This window comes from Carassius gibelio, chromosome A14 (assembly GCF_023724105.1).
Source record: "Carassius gibelio isolate Cgi1373 ecotype wild population from Czech Republic chromosome A14, carGib1.2-hapl.c, whole genome shotgun sequence".
In the NCBI taxonomy this organism is placed as follows: Eukaryota; Metazoa; Chordata; class Actinopteri; order Cypriniformes; family Cyprinidae; genus Carassius; species Carassius gibelio.
In genome coordinates, this window is record NC_068384.1 from 2,432,790 (window position 1) to 2,450,754 (window position 17,965).

Sequence of the window (17,965 nt, forward strand, 5' to 3'; positions counted from 1 at the left end):
TGTACTTTTACTCAAGTATGGTTCTCTAGTACTTTATACATCTCTGGTGTTCCCCCATTAGATGACGACAAGAGACTGTTTATACGATTCAGCAGTAAAGACTTTTATATTGAAAGAGACTGAATTACTGACTATTTAATGAACGTACTTCCTTACAGTCCACCTCTGATTATTCTGAAAAAGGAAGTGTCAACATTTTGTCAGAATATTAACAAATATTTAACAAAGGTTGCATCTGAAGGACTCAAACAGAGCACTGTTCAGCTGTGACAGGGAAAATGAACATTGCACTGTAGCTACAATGCTCTATTTTTAATTTTGTTTTATGCTTAACTGCCTAAAAAATCTGGGTTACAAACCTATCAACATATGATCATCATGGTCTAGACTATATAAAAAAGCACCTTTGTAAGATATCAGTCAGCATTTGAACTGCTTTGTGAGTATGTGTGTGTGTGTATTTTGTAGTTTTTCATATGTATCATTACATTATTCAAGTAAGCTCCAAGCCAATTCCTGAATTTAAAGTTGTAATCTGCAAAGGATGCAGCAAACCAGTGTAATTTACCTAGCCTCGGTCTTCGCTAAGCCTGAGGTACATCGGAGTCTCCTCCATTATGACGTAAAACATAAAAACAAAAAATTGTCAGTTCTGGCTCCATGACATATCCTGGCAGGATCGTTCTCTGGTCAGCTCCCCTCTTGCACCGCTGCTACGCGACAAAGTGGTAATCGGGAACCTCTGGCATCACAATTAGGAAATCCTGCGTAGGCTGAACATCTCACGCATGTTGGTGGCCACACTCTACTTTGTGGACACAGCTCTTGTCAGAAGCAGCCAACAAATACACTCAGCATCAGCACTGTCGGGAATTACCCTTAACAGATGAAAGGACAGGGCAACAAAATATGGCTTTCCTCAGCAGACATTCAAACTAATGTTTCATTGTGAATATGAGATTGAGCTGAAGAATGAATGCTGTATCATGCTCGCTCAGTCCATTTTTCTCTCATAATACTTGAATCTAATACACTGCTTTTAATACAGTAATACAATAAACTTTCAAGGTAGCAACTCAACGTTCCTTTTTTACTAGTTCTAAAGTTTCAAATTAGTACCCGAGGCTTGAGCTCCGCTGCAAAACTGTCAAACTGAGATTTAAATCTGTAGCAGAAGGAAGTAGTTTTGCATGGCCGTTCTTCAGGGTTTTTAATGTTTATCAGTAATAAACTTTTAATAATGTTTTATTTGCATTTATATATGTTATATATGTATATTAATATATGCATATATATATATATATATATATATATATATATATATATATATATATATATATATATATATATATATATATATAATCAATATATTTTTACCTCTCTACGTGTCAGACCTTATAATATTTTGCATATATTAGGGTTTTGTCTTAAAAATAAAAAATTTAATAAATTGTGTGTGTGTGACCTGTGTTGGCAAAATAAGTCACAATGAGCAGATAAAAACAAACAAACAAAAAAGGCATTCATATTCTCATTCTCCATTAAAAGACCTTCAGAATGACATATGAATGAAGATTTGTTGGAATCGGACGAAAAATGGCTGAGCCACTGAGTCAGCAAAGTCAATTTTGAGAACAACTGAGTTAAAGTTTTCTGAAGGTACCAAAGCAAAAATCACAGCAACATTGCAACTTTTCCTCTATTTCTTTTCTTAATAATAACTATATTAATAATCACAATATAGCTATTTTTATTTGATCTTTGTTATTATAAATAAAAACAGATGCAAAAAACAAAACAAAACAAACAACAACAAGAAAAAAAAAACTGTAGAACAAATATTAGAAAGAAACAAATAGGTAATGCATTACTTTTTTCATTTTACATAGCCTATAAACAAAAGCATTCAAGTAAGTAAAACAAATAATCAAATGTAAAAAATGTCTGCTAATTACAAATAAATGTATTATTTAACCTGAAAAATCATTTTAAAACAGTTCAGTCAAGAGCAGCAAGTGATTCCCTCTTTTCTTTTATTGTTAGATTAACATTAATGAGACAGACGGCCTACCAGCGTACTGTAATGCACGGATCTAATATAATGTTACACATCAGATATTTTTCCCAACAGTTCTCCAGACGTTCACTTAAGACATAACAGATTATGTTTGCGCAAATGGTTTTATGCCTAAATGTTCTAGTGCACACAGATCTGTAATGTCTGCCAGAGGGGAGAAGAGCAAACAGGTTGTGTCCAGGGTAAGAGGGGTCTTTGATGATATTACTTGCCCCTTTCTTCACTCTTTAACAATTCGTTAAATCTGATTTGCTGGCTGACCCAAACCAGACAGTTCTAGAAGAGCACAGAACCAACCCAGTAACAGCTGAGTAGAACTCTGTGCCTGTGGCAGGTTGAACTTTTTCAGCTGACGAAGGAAGTGCTGGGCCTTTTTCACAATGAGAAATGTCAATGTCCCGAGGGATGATTCTGCTTAGGAACCTGAATGACCCCACTGTCGTTAATGTGCTGTCCATGATGGTGAGTGGGGGAAGAGCAGGGGGGTTTCTTCTTAAGTCCACAGTCATCTCCACGGTTTTAAGCATGTTCGCTGCTCAACCTCCTGTCTATCAGCAGACTCGTCTCCGTCCTGGATGAGGCCGATGACTGTGGTGTCATCTGCAAACTTCAAGAGCTTGACAGAGGGGTCTTTAGAGGTGCAGTCATTTGTGTTGAGGTGTACATGTGTGTACATTTTGTATTTAAAATAAATAAATAACAGAGAAAAACGGGCTTGCAATCTACATTTTTACCACATGGTGGTGCTATAACAAAATATATCAACAAGCAGACAGCCAAGTAAAGGGGTGAGAGGACCTCCATTATTAGAACTTTATGTATTTTATCCCATCCCAGACAGGACCACGGACCACGTAGCCTAGCTACTGTTATTAATGGCTCATGTAGCCTATGTATCTGCAATACAACTCACTGTCTGTTATAATTTAGGCCACTGACACAGTGAATCACATCTTCGACATGAAATACGTTAGTCTTTTTTTAAATGCATTTAAACATACGACAAATTATTACGTATACTGTGTCACTTTCAGTGAATTAGTTTAATTGAGTCTCATGATACTACAGAGTACACTAAATAACTTTTAGCTTATTGCAAAATAAATGTCATGTTTTTATATTAGATTTATTAATATTTCAACATATATTGCATTTCAATATATTGAATGTTTAATGATTAATGATCATTGTAACTTTGACCTTGTTATATATATTTTTTCTGCTTTGTCCCAAGATATACTATAATAATAAAAATAAAAAAATAGTATTTCCTTATAACCTTATAATGACCATGACATCAACGTTAGAAATAAAATATGTTCACGACTTTCACCAACGTTCATTTCAGCGGAACATTTGGGAAATGAAAAAATAAACATAAAAATCACAACAAAAATACATATCCCAGAAACCATCTCAGCAACCGAGGGGCGGGGCTTGATGTCGTAGCGTCTCTTGCGTTAGAAGAGTAAAATGTGTTTGACAGGAATCTGAACGAGGAGGGGGCGGCGGCACACGAGTGGAAATCCGCACCTTCAAGAGATCGCCATCACTTCCCTCCCCACCTTGTGAATCTCTGGTCGCGTGCTGTTCGTCAACCACGGGGAGGCGAATGCGGTGAATTATTTGGAGGCTCAGCAACAGGGCACACAGAGTACAGGATGCCGCTGAGTGAAGCAACCCCGCGCGCGGGGAGCTCTCGCGATTAGCGCCATGCAAAGTATCCAAAAAGGAGAATGCGAATGGTTAGAGAGAACAGGATTCAATTAATATGGAAACGATGTAGCTTCACCGCTGCATTGCATATAGCTCGGGGAAGCAGGTTAGAAAGTAGATCGCTAAATAGTAGATAGCGCATTTTGCCGTCATACATGCAAACTTACTCATCATCAAGCGCAACAAAAGGAACAGCTGCTCGATAGTATCTTCAGCTACCAAAGAAGGCTGAAGAATTCAAGATGTTACGGAGGAGGCTCAACCGATTGGTACGTATGGCACTCTACATGTAACTTTAAACGCAGCTTAACATGTAATCGAGTCTGTAAGTAATGATCAGCCTGAGGCTGACCACAGAGCGCATGTCGCGAAGCATCTCTCAAATATTGCGTAAGTGGAGCGTTTATTGAAAAGCTATTGAGCCACCTTACAGAAAGCTCCGAGTTTGTCTCAGCACCACCAAAGCTGTAATTAGTTGAGGTATGCAGTCAACTTCCTGTTAACACTGACCAGGTGGTGCAGTCGTGCCACGCACATGTAACGATTCAATACATGAGTTTATGGGCTTTAGCAGTCGTTAAATATATTTTTGTGTAGATGATGGTTGTTTCAAACGATTTTGAGTTAGCTAACGTTACCTAGGGTTAGAAGAGCCAGGGTTTGGCGTCTTCTCTTGCTGTGGTGAAGATAATCGTTTTTAGGCAGCTTGTTCAGGATGTGTCCTGCCAGTTTTTTTTTAAGTTGAGCTGATATCGTTAATCAAATAATACTGCTCGGTCTTGCAAGCTAAGCCCTTTAAGTGTTGTACTTGAATCCAATAATTAATTTCCTAATGCCCTTCGTTGTTGTATGTAAACTTTCTTTGAGCACGTGATGCAGTAATGCTGCTCATACCACATGAGTGCAGAGCTGGAGGAGCTCTTCCAGTTTAATGTTGGGTCTAAAATGAAGCCTATTTTTAGTCTTAGCTGTTTTAGGCTGTGGTGGGAATACTTGTAATCAAAATTCTCCTTATCTGTGCTTCAATTATTGTTGTTATTCACACTTACAAATGAATTCATCATCTGCTCCAAGGGATAGTTCAACCAAAAATAAAAATCATTTCTATCATTTCACTCTCAACCTGAATGACTTTCTTGTACTTCCATTGAAAACAAAAGGAGATAGCATCAGTTATTATTCTCTATTATTCTATGAAAAAAAAAAAATTAAATTCAGGGTTGGAACAACATGGAGTTTAAATTAATAAGCCACTGTGCCTTTAAAATATGGCTGTTAGAGCAGAACCGGTTGTCTTGTAATGTAATATGCTGATTGTATGAAATTAAGCCTCTTAGTTTGCTTAATTTTATGCTACTCTTAACATTTGTTATTTCTGGGTGAGTATAAGCAAACCACATTCTTTCTTAGTCTTGTACTATTTGCATAAGCCAGACTTTGGTCAAAGTTTACTGCCTAATTCCCTTCATAATGTTTTTGTACCTGAAATTAAATAGTTTGCATGAAAGGAAAGAGGCCTAGTAGGCCTTCAACTAATCGAGTAGCTGTGCAGCAACCCCTCTCTGAGAAGTTGCTTCTTTAGATGCACACAGAACATGTTGTTGCGCTCCACTGCACAGCCAGTTATGTGGATGTTGTGTTCGTGCCATGCATTTTTTGGAGATTCTCCCCATTAAGCATTGCTATGTCACGTTTAAAGAAGGTCATCCCTAGATCATTCCTGTAATGCAAAATCTTTCGTTGTGAAAATCCGTTTGAAATGAAAATTCACTCTATTTTCTAAATGCATGTTATGGGTCTTATTCGGTTTCATTTTTACATCGTAATTTTTTTTTAAATAAAAATGTCAGAACTGGATCTTGCAGTGCAAACAACAGACTTCTCTCAGGTGACGTATTCTGGACTTCTCCGGTCATTTTAGTCCGCTCTCCGCTTAAACCAGTCCCTGCAAGCTAGCATTCATCCGCCTCCATTCTTGACTGCATTGCCAAGATTAACAACAGTTAAACAGAACCAAGTCTCCGTCGTATATATATTTTTTTAATGCTGGCAGTGTGAATGCTATAGATACCAGCAGTAATAGACCAATATAATGAAACCAAGATCTGATATTCTCACAGGTCTTGTAACGTTACTCAAGTCAACATTCTCTTGCCCAGCTTTGGGATTTGCTATGTTTTTGTATGGATCATAAATAACGTTTGCCTGGCCGCCATACCTGTTTTCACTGATGCAGACACTATTGTTATTGCAGCATCTCATTAGAAGACATTGGACAACTGTGTACTGGAAAGTCAAAGTCTGTGTAATCTATATGAGCAGGAATCTTTAGTTGATGTGCTGCTAGCTCTGTATTCTTGGAAATTCGTTAAAAAGTTGTGCTAGCTGTTACAGGAATGTACTTTTGTTTGTAGTTCTCTGACAGAGTTGCTTTGCTCAAGTGTTAAATGCTGATGCCGGAGTACAAGATGTACTCGGAGCTGCACAATAATGGTTTACTTGATATTCCCAATTATTTATAGTACATATTTTCAGGATAAATAATCAGTGGGCTAATCTATTGCTTAATCATAAGCAGAAATTGTGATCATGATTGAAGTAATATTGATTGCACAACCTTATTCACAGACGTTCTCTGAATAAACAGAGTTGATTTGTTGCAGTTAGACTTCAGGGTAGTTTTTGAAACATCAACTGTACATCAGGCCCCGTTTGACTGGATTTCTCTATGTTGTGCTGTCACTTCTTATTCATGGTAAATCCTTCATCTTCACCAACAACAGGAAACACATGAAAAGGGTGGGTGGGAGAATGTGTGGGAAATAACTGGAACCCGGATTCAAACCCTGGTGACCCGTCAGGCTGCGTCTTTTTTCTAATTGCATTGTAGTGCTGTTTTCCTTCAGATTAAAGTTGCTATGGAAAGGAAGTAGTGACAGATGTTTCCTTTCCTATTGTGACGTACATCCAAGTGAAACTAATTATCAGAAAAGGAAAAATATTAGGTTGAGGAATTGGTTGATTTGATTTTGAGATGTGGGCGTTGCACCCAAATTAATTTGACCCAATTAAGCAGACTAAATGGATTAGACTGGTGTACATCACCAGGGAGAAGATGCTTTCATTGGACGATTGAGTTATGACTTATTGTTTTGTAAAAGAATGAAGCCTATGCATGGATGACATTACCAACAGGGTATAAAAGTCATTTACAAAATAGATAAAGTGAATTTTCATTTCATGCTGGCTTTAAAGCTAACCAGAGTCCCTCAGCACTATTGCTGGCACAAGGCCCACAGAATTCTGGGATATTGAAAGCTTGCATGTGCATCATCAATATGCTCTCCAGCTTTTTCCTTGGTGTGCAAGCTAGGTAATTTAGAGCACCTCAAATTTTAAGGACATCCCCTCACTGCCGAGTTTCTTTGGTATTGTTTTAAACAAGTTTTGAACCAAGCAAGGGCTTTCAGTACACCTCGTCATTGTCTGTCTTGTCCGTGCTTTGCCTGAGTAGTCAGGTGAACTGTCATGCAAGGGCCACTCAGTCCTGCTCCACTCCGCTGCTTCCACTGTGGTGTGTCCTAGCTGCTAATCAGTCGGCCGTCTGGCTGTGCCTACAAAGGATGTTTTTGGGTGTCCGGGTGATGCAGGAGTGCATCATAAACAGACGTTGCCTGCCTCAGGGAACCTGGTGTTGGAAAGCAGCCGCTGTCAGACAGCCCACCCAACACTCATGCGTGTGTGTGCATGTTCTCTGTGAGGAGCCCTCGCTCCCCAGGCAATGTGGCTGTGTGCGTGGGATCTGTCAAATGCCCATCTTTACGAGGTGTAAACATAAACCCAGTCGATTGTGTCTCAAGTGAGTGTAAACAGGTGGAAATCAGATGTGTGCTAATTTTGAATCTGTGCATAAGGTCTTTTACTCATTCATCTACAGTGTGTTAGTGTTTAGACTGTAATGCAAAAATTGACATGATCAAAATCATGATTAAAAAAAAATCTGATTTGACACATTTTCCTGCAGTTCTGATCATAAGGTTATATATTAGCAAATATTATATTGCAAAATATGACTTGCTTCAGAACTTCTTCTGCGTTGAAGCAATGCTTACATGCACAGTGTGAATGCTGTAAACTGTTAGTATGGGAACCTTATGTATATTTATATATATTCATTATGAATATAAGATTGTGAAACAAGAAAAACAACAAAAAGAAACGGCTAATTAATTGTAACAGGTGTGCTTTTCTGTCAGCACTGAATCAATATATAGATTTTTTGTAGATATAATTACATTTAATAATCACTCAATAAAGGCAAATTAAGTATCTGTACTTCATTAGTTGTATTTCATTATTATGTTAAGTGGAATACTTCATACTGTTGTTAGAACACTTGAAGTTTTGTTAGATGAGTAATAGTTATGTCTTTTTTAAATTTGTTCATATTTGTATTCAAATATACATTTTATAATTATTGTTCAATAGCTCATTAGTTTTGCTGTCTCGTATTACATTTTGAGAACTGTGAATTTTCACTGGAATTGGCACCAATTTCTGGTAGCCTGTTAAGCCTGTGCATCAAACCGTCCAGCGTCGCAGTCATAGAATGTTTAAAAACATGGACGTAGTTGAAGCTCAAAGTGTGCAGAGCGGGCTGCCGCCATCTTGGTAGCGCGTCACCGCGACACTCTCCTGGACAATCGAAAATGGGCAAAAAAGGTTGTTCAGCTAGTTGCTGAAGCCACGCCCGCTTATCGCGACTGCAGTGTCAGCAGCGGCAAACCACCTGTCACTCAAGTGGCCACGCCCTTAATTATGCAGACATTTAAGTCTTAATATAATTTAAACGGATGAGTTAAAAAAAAATTCACCCCCTCACAGTTGTCATGAACGGCAAAATTAGATATTTAGACCAAAATAATTTTTGCACCAGGCTGTAAACATGTTTTTTTTCTGTTGTAAAGTTGGCCATTTTAACATGGGGAGTCTATGGGACTGACTCCCTTTGGCAGCCAGCCTCAACCGGCCAGTCGATGACTTACAGTTTTAGTCACTTCCTTATTGGCTTCACGAGAGAGAGCAGGAGGTTGGCACTCGGTCGCAGTATAATATAATGGGAAGTGCTTAACAATTACAAACTATTATTTGGGTTTTTATTCTTTTACCACACAAATAATGCTTGGACAATACAGTACACCGTCTAATAAAAACAGATTAGCGCTAGCCTTGTCTCTGGTATTTGGTGTGAGCTGCTCTTTGTGCTAGCCCAGTGACCATGTACCTTCACCAAGTAAAAGATCTTGCTTCATTTGTTTTGACCACCTAGAAATTATCCTCTGCTAGAACTTTAATCTCCATTTCAGATCAGCCACCTGACCATCGCAAACAGCCCCTAATCATCACTGACCACCTGTTGCAGCGGTAGTTCTACCGATGAAAACCATGTTGATGGTGCGATGGACTTTTCGGAGGAAGTGCTGGAGGGGTGAGGGGCTCACATTGGCCTGCCTGGGCCAGTGATTTATTGACCTTGTTTCATCAGGAGAGCCATGTATTGATTAGAGTCCTGCTCCATTTTGCTGCCATTTGTCTTGTCCCTCCTGAACTGGCTGGCAGACAGAAATGCTTATGCTGACTACTACTACTACTTTCCCTCTTGCTCTTTCTCTTGCTCTCTCTCTCTCTGCACTCTGGCTCCCCATAATGAAAACGCAGCCAGCCGCACAAGGCTGAACCCCACATCCCATCTGAGTTAGGATGGGTGAGAGAAAACAGTGCAGAAAGCAGATTGCAGAAAGGCAGTGGAAGTGCATGTGCAGGTCTACCTGTTGTGTCCCTTCATTACCTTCCATGTATAATAGACAGGCTTTCAAGAGTCTGATTGCCACAGCGAGGCCGTTGGAGATCAAGAAGCGTCTGGGCCTTTCTCTAAAAGCAAGGCTGAATTCTCAGTTTGTCATTTTAAATAATTTACGTGGCTCGTTTTTAAAATTCTCCTCACAGCAATCCTCCCTTCCCAGCTGTATATCGTCACCAAGGCTTGTGGACTTGAAATGCATTCCTGTCATCCATATATTTATAAAACCTCATCTTGAGATTCCCTGTGTTGTTCCCTAGCTCCCGGCAATATTCCAAGAACATTCGCGCAGCAGTGTGAAGAGAATAATGAAAAGTCTAAGTGTGTGAGAGTGAAATGTTAGTGTTTCTTGGTACTTTTGCTTCTACAGGTAAAAAAAAAAAAAGAGATACTTTCCACTTATACCAGAAAAAGCAAATGGACCCATTAACTGGCTTTGATGCACACCCGCGCACACATTCAGAGTTCCTGGTTAAATAACGGGCTTCGATGAGAACCAGATGAGCCCACGCTGTAGCTTTCCCATCAGTCCACTGCAGGGAGAGAAATTAATCTTTACTTAGCTCACGAGCGGAGCCGTGGCCCTGCAGCTCAAACCGCTTGCCACCTCAGCAACCTGGGTGCACCGTATGGTGCACATTAGTTTCCTTTTGCTTTTATGCCCTTCTGACAGCTAGCTTTTTCTCTGTCCCTTCAAACAAAATTTGCTGTAATTAACTGAATAGTAATTACAGTCAGTGATGATAAATATAAAATAAAAGATAATGGCATCAGAGCCATAAGAGCTGAGATGCAGAGATTTTTCGGCATGTCAGCATTTAGATGCAAATATCCGCCATTGAACAGTAGCTAGAACGACTCCCTCTTTCCCATCACTCTTCCTCTGCCCCTCCGCCTCCCCCTCTTTTTCGCTCTCTGGGATGAAAGCCACAGTGCAGTCAAACTGATTAGCTTATCCATACAAAGAAGAAGACATGATAGTACCTAGGGCTGCACAATTAATCGAATTTCTAATCGTGATTACAATTATGGGTGCCACAATTACGCAATTGTTCAAAATGCCAATTAATCATTCAAAGTCCACTTATGTTATTCGGCATGCTGAATAAGAGTTTTTTCCCCATTATTTTAATTTTAGTTTTAGTGTAACATAATACCATTCATATTTTTAAGTTTTTATAATTTAAAGAAGAAACCAATCTTATGTATAGTTGACATTAGAGGCTTAATACCGTAGAAAAGCACTAAAAGTTTTTCATTTAGTGTTTTCAGCTTGTTTATTTTCACATAAAATGCGGCATTCAGTTGCATCAAACAAAAGTATAAACATCATTCAATATAAATTGTGATGATCGTAATTAATAATCGCAATTACAATTTCAATGGAATAAGCAATGATTATGGTTAATGTCATAATCGTGCAGCCCTAATAGTACCTTAATTAAAGCCATGGAGCCATTATCCCTCTGACATGCCAGCCGAAGAGAGTTCTGTATTGCTTCTATGAAGTATTTTACACTATACACTTTAAAGTAGTCATCTTGTAGTGTTTATATCATAATTTGTTATTTTATGTGTGAGGTTTCCTGAAAAGACTTTCCTGAAAGCCTTACAATTACAAAGTGAACATTTTTGTTGTTGCATTAATTTGTTCAAATTAAGTGTGTTTCATCTCATATATATATATATATCGTATAGAATACGTTTCAGTGAGTTGGCCAAGTGGTTCAGTTTACCCATGTTCAGCTCTTTTAGCTTAAACGTACAATATGGAATTTTTGGCCACCAGGGATCACTCAATCAAAATAATAACATTAGATGTACTTTGATGACGTCGGGAAAGAGCGTAACGCTCATGGGAGTTGTTGTTCATTGGAACACGCGCTCTGTCGCTCCCTATCATTCCTCACTCATTCTAACTTAGTTAGAATTAGTCTTTTCGAACGGAGAGACGGTTTCAAAGGCAACAACATAAACAAACGTTACTGCGCATAAGCGCTTTTGTGGACCTAACTTAACTTCCGGTAGACTTCCAAATAGAATCAATAACAACAGTTAAGTCCCTCTAGAGTAGATACACGCAGCAAAATGTTTGCTGCGTGGATCAGGTGGACTTAATGAAAATGCAAATTCATTATTTGCCAACATGAGATGTTTTAAAGCATAGACATAAAGCGTGAGAAATAAAGGTTTCCCCAGTAACAGCTGTAAACGAAGCAGAGCTGGTACGCTCATACGCTGCTATCAGGCATATAACATGCAAGTCTTCCTTCAGAAATACAGCGATATAAAAACACCTGTGCCTCGTTTTGATATTTAAACATATAAATGTAAGGAATTATTATTATTAAACGTGTAGTAAGTAACGTTACTCGTGTTTATTCAATGAAGCCTTTTTGAAAAAAGATCAGTTTTAAAATTGTGGCGAGTCTCCAAAAATAAATAAATGTATGGGAAACACACCCCGCAGCACAACCACCTGAGTAGTGATCGACCGATGTATCGGTTTACCGATATTTTTCCCGATATTTAAGCATTTTTCCATAATCGGGTATCGGTTTTGTAATATCGGATTCGCCGATTTACGGCGCCATCTTGTGGCCGTTTTGAGATTTCCGCCATTGCAGCCCGGGTGTCTGAGGAGATCAGTCAACAACAACTCAGTGCACAGGTAAATATATGTTCTACTTGGTTTGCTTTAATTAATCAACTTTATTTAACATAACAAACATGCACAAATGAGATCTGAGACATAAATTCCTGATATAGTTAATTTATGCAGCTTGTTTCTAAACAATTGAGACGAACTCATTGAGTCACGTAGTGTAATTCATCATGTCCTGCCCCAATAAAGACGTATCTTTACATGAATTAAATAAAACAGACATGAATGAGTGCATGTTGAAAATAAAAGCGTTGAATTTAATTCTCTATCTGTTGTATTTGCTCACCATTAGTCTAGAAGAGAAGTTTGTTCATGTTGCTTAGCAACTGACGGATGATCTGGAGGCTTAAGCACGGCGACTGAATGAAACTTTTGACAAGATTATCTTGTTTAAACACCCTAGATTATATTATCATTTACTACATAACAATTATTTCGCTAATACACATATAAATATAGCCTACCGCTTTATGGAAATTAATTATTTATTATCTCCATGCGCAATCGCGGTTGATTAAGTTATAGTCAAACAGCACTTTGTCAGTTGGCATTTCATGATTTAACGTTAGATTAAATTTAGATCATAAAATGCCAACTGACAAGTGCTGTTTAACTTTATATAGTCTCGGGAAAAAAAGTTCGTTCATATTGCTCAGCACCTGACTGGGTTGATGATCAGGAAGCCTCAAGCAATGCCACTGAATGAAACTTTTGACAAGATTATCTTGTTTAAACACCCTAGATTATATTATCATTTACTACATAACAATTATTTAGCTAATACACATATAGGCTACCGCTTTGTGGAAATTAATTATTTATTATCTCCATGCGCGATCGCGGTTGATTAAATTATAGTCAAACAGCACTTTGTCAGTTGGCATTTCATGATCTAACGTTAGATTGAATCTAGATCATAAAATGCCAACTGACAAGTGCTGTTTAACTTTATATAGTCTCGGGAAAAAAAGTTCGTTCATATTGCTCAGCACCTGACTGGGTTGATGATCAGGAAGCCTCAAGCACGGCCACTGCATGACATTTTTGAAGGAAGCAGGCTTACAGGGCAGAATGCTGAAAGACTCTGTTTTCTACACTAAAACCTAGTTCTGCTTAACTGGGAGTAAATAGCTATGCACTCCTATATAGCCCTCCCGCCCCCACCAATATGTTAGAATCATTTTTGTGCTTTATTTTTTTACCTGTTTTTATTTTTTTACCTCATCAAAGCTTTTATTTTAAAACAAAGACACTTAGTAACAGTGCGCTTAAATTTTTTGGACTCAGACCCCTCTATTTATTTGTGTATTATAGAATGTTTTTTTTTTTTTGTATGCAAGGGGGGAGTGATTGTTATAAATAAAATGTTTTTTTCAGCTCATTTGTGTTGTAATAATTGTCAGAAACAGAAGTATAACAGTAAATAAATATCGGTTCTGCATATCGGTTATCGGGTACATAAACATACAAATAATCGGTATCGGTATCGGTTATAAAAAACCAATATCGGTCGATCACTACACCTGAGCCCAACTTCAGTCTACTCATCACCTTGCCTTTAACTGCGTTTGTAGAAGGCACCGCAGCCAGACCGATATACACGACCGTGCGCCCGATGAAACCGTCTATATGAATTATGAGACCCCTATCAAATCAATATTCCATCTGGCTAGTAGTAATATATGTTAAAAACACGGTCACCTTTCGTTAATAATTATAATTACGTTATACTATGATATAGAACAAGTTAGAGAACTGCATTTGAAGCTACTTTATTCAGCTAGATATAGAACAAATGTAGATTTACATGAGAGCTAGTCCGTCTGCGTTTTACACAAGACATCATCGTTTCACAAAATATACGGATAGATACAGTTAACTGAATGGATGCATACCTGTTTATCAGAATGCAAGCGAGTTCGGCATCTCTCTGTAGTTTCAGCTTGTCACGAAGCTCTCTCTATCTTGGAAATGCAACTCCAATATTTACCCGTGTCTTGTTGCTTCTCTTGTCCCAAAACCATCTCGGGTGATTTATTTCACACGTGCGTTTGCGCTTCACAGGAGGTGCAGGCAAAGCATAATCATGATCCATAACTTAGTTACTGATTGAGGTTTAAATACGAATATAAACAATATAAATATAAAATATAATCGTCTCGATCAAGGCTACTACTTTTTCTTCTTCGTCTCGTCTTTGTTTCTGTTCACCTTTGTATTTGGCAGTTCCGCAGGAAGTTAGATAAACTAGAGGGGTCAAAGTTTATATGACGCCATAGACGGGCGACAAAACGGAAATAAAGAAACGTGCCGTGTCTTTTAATTAAACTATAATTTTCTCCGGATTTGAAAGTTCGTGGAAACTGTCGGGATGATGTAAGTACACAACAACAAAAAAAAATATAACATAGATATAGTGATTTCTGCTATTTTTAAAGCAGAAAAATTACATATTGCGCTTTTAAGTGGGCTAGTTCCCAATATAGTACAGTTAGTTTTTTTATTATTAATTATTTGTACATTTTTGTCATCATATGAACATCATTGAACATCATATTTTTTTCTTCTCATCATATTTTCGTGAACTTTATGATTTGAATATTTTAATTGATAACATTACTCTGTCTTGTTGTCATTATTGTTTAAAAAGCCTTAATCAAGAAACACTTGTCTGTAATTTTGTTAAAAAGATTAATAGCAGCTTCAAAGCCTAGGCATCTGTGGTTTACAGACCAAGTTGTAAAACATGTTTCAGATTTTTTTTCGACATGCCCTTAAAGACAACATGAAACCGCATTCATAGCTCCTTTAACCTTTTATGAGAATATGCAGAGGGAAGTAGTCTACAACAGGACTTTTGATTGGATGTGTATGGGTATGCTGATACTTGTATGAGAGAATGCACACTGTCAGGCTTTATTTTTTGTTAATGATTGGCTGATTGTACATTTTTACTGCTTATTACATGAGTACAAAAATGGATTAATAAATGGATATGAGATTGATATGAGTTAAACTATTTTATTATGTGAGAAGAATTTGTGGAGTGATAAAAGCATACAACTTGCACAGTTATGCAGGAAATCAACTGTGTCAGACAATGAATTGAAATCATTATTATACACATTTAACTGCAAAATGCCTTTTTTGAACGATCAGATTCAGATATTATTACAAAAGAGAAAAGTACAGGTTAATAACATTTTCTACATGGTAAATCGTATATTACAAGGGACATTAAGAAAATAAATAGTAATAGAGTTTGTTTTCGTGTTGTTTTTAAAGTGAAACAATGTCTGTGATGATGATTAATGAATGTAATGATGACTTATCTTAATAATGTTCATAAACCGGTTCCTATTCTCACTGACAGCAAGCTGTCATCACATCACATTCTCTTGCAAGACAACAGCACCGTGGCTTCCTGTTGTTTTCTTTCCCTTAGCCTTTCCTTAAACTTTAACCTCTCTCACATCCCTCCGTAATCTGGCATGTCTCTGCAGACTCCGTCTGAGAACTGGGCTTGAGCCAAGCAACTACAGACCATTTTTCACTTGCAGTTCAGAGCAAGAACAGGCTTGTCTCCAGCAAACATTTGGGAACACATCTATATATAATTTCAGTTGAAAAACAAAACGCCATCAGCATTGTCCTCACTTTCCAAAAGCCATCGGTGAAAACTCATCATTTGAGCTTGCAACAACCAGAATACCCAGAGGTAGTTAAGTTACTTTCTATTTCTTGTCTGTCCTTTTTTCGTCTCTCTGTCAGTGAGGCCAACTTAATATAGGCCAGTCCACAGTACAATGTGTCTACTGCTGCACCGCTGCTCAGACTTCTCTCACTACCAGTCTTCACCTCACAGTGTCAGGGTGCTATTAATATCCTCCTGGTGCCACCCTGTATTCTGCACATGATGGAGAATAAAAGACTTGAGAGTAGGGTTACCGCGGTGAGGAAATTTTCCCACCGGTTAATCGACATCTGACAACACCGGTAATACTGGTATCTTTTCCTCGCTTTTTTGCTTTTAAATAGCTTATAAATGCGTGCGGGTTATACTTTCACTTTTGAACAGTGTTGGGAGTAACGCATTACAAAAGTAATGCATTACAGTAACTTTACTTTTTGCTTTAACGCAGTAATGTAAGGCATTACTAATCAATTTTCAGTAATATTTTACTCTGTACATGTTCAGTAACCCTTGCATTACAACACACATTTAGCCCAAAATTTAATTGTTTAAAAAAAAAAACGGCAAGATCGTAACGAATAAAAAATGAAGCAAATGAGTTATAATTCCTGTTTGTGGTCAGTCAATAGCTGTGTGTGGTGTTTGTTTTGCATTTAAATAATTTCTGTGTTTTATTTCTCCCCTAGTAGCCTATAGTTTCTATAGTTTTATTTCAAAGCAGCTCGCGCTCGCCCCGCCAGATGCTCTGACAGACAGGTTGCATGTGAGGCTGACAGAGAAGCACTGTTTAATGTGTTTGAGATGTGCAGTTTTCCTTAATGCATAACTTTTCACATGTATATTCTCCCTCTGTAAATGTTAAAAGACCAATGCAAGTATTCGCATTTTGCTGTCAGAAGTGCATGAGCTTTTGCTTTCGCGATTCTCCGCTAAATCTCCATAGTGTTGAACGAGTGCCGCTGCGCAATTATTCCATTGCGAACATTTTGCTGAAATATTTATAGTTGGACATTAAATGTGACATATGTAGAATTTGTATGATAGCACTGACTGTAAAGTGTAATGGGGTAAACGAAATAGCCTTTAAATAAGATAAAACCTTATAAATAAGAAATGAATGCAAAAGGAAAACTTCCAAAATGAGCTTAGCTTACATAATTGACAAGTGCTTGCAAATTGTTTTTGGGGGGGGCTGCGACTCTATGTTGGTTTCCTCCTCATTTTGATATCCCTCTTCTCTCACGTTGACTGCGCTTTCCTAGCGAGGATGACCGCTTCGTCTCTTCAACATTCGGGTCATGGTCATCCCGGTAGTGCGGGTCCAGGAATATTGTCTTGCGCATGAGCTGTCGGCTTTCTTCTGGCAGAGCTTCATATTCCTCATCTAAAATAGATATGATGCCGGTTTTTTCTTTAATGAGATGCAGCACAGGCAGAGAGATGACGCGGTGATGCTGATCTGTGATGTGACTCTCTTGACACGCAGCATTGTAGCTGAGTTCAGTTTTTAATGATAGTTTCTGCTTTCTTTTAAACTAAATTTGAATTATTTTTACTTAATTCAAATAAATTTTGACGAAAAAACGAATACTTTAAAAAATCTAAACGACGGTGGGGACGGTGTCACGGTGGGAAAGGAATGTAATCGGTGTTGCTGCTTAAAACCGGTTACACCGTCAACACTGTCTATCGCAGCAAGTCTACTTGGGAGTCAGTACCACAAGGAATTGTGGGATCTTGCTGTACTTTGTGGTGACTACTTCCAGTATAAAACGTGATGAATGAAGGTGGATGAGCCTTCTATTCATGTTTATTATCAGGTAATGCACAGAACGTGCAGAAGCAGCAGCTGAAGTCCTAAAGTAAGGCTTATGATGTTGATATTACTTGATGCATTTCATATTAAAAAAAATGTTTTGTCTATGAAAGCTCAATCTGAATTAAATGATGTTC

The 17,965-nt window shown here is 37.9% G+C and overlaps 1 protein-coding gene across 4 annotated transcripts in view; it reads left to right on the plus strand.

Moving 5' to 3' along the window:
* The first annotated feature begins 3,539 nt into the window (after nucleotides 1-3,539).
* The window catches only part of LOC128027234 (phospholipid-transporting ATPase 11C), a 54,513-nt gene continuing 40,087 nt past the window's right edge, over nucleotides 3,540-17,965 (plus strand). For 3 of the 4 annotated variants that reach the window (XM_052614620.1, XM_052614622.1, XM_052614621.1), the window contains exon 1: nucleotides 3,567-4,062. In XM_052614620.1, coding sequence (XP_052470580.1) covers nucleotides 4,036-4,062 — 27 coding nt within the window. In that variant the 5' untranslated portion in view covers nucleotides 3,567-4,035. Of the gene's footprint in view, nucleotides 4,063-17,965 lie in introns of all 4 variants that reach the window. The other variant, XM_052614619.1, reaches the window with a different exon arrangement.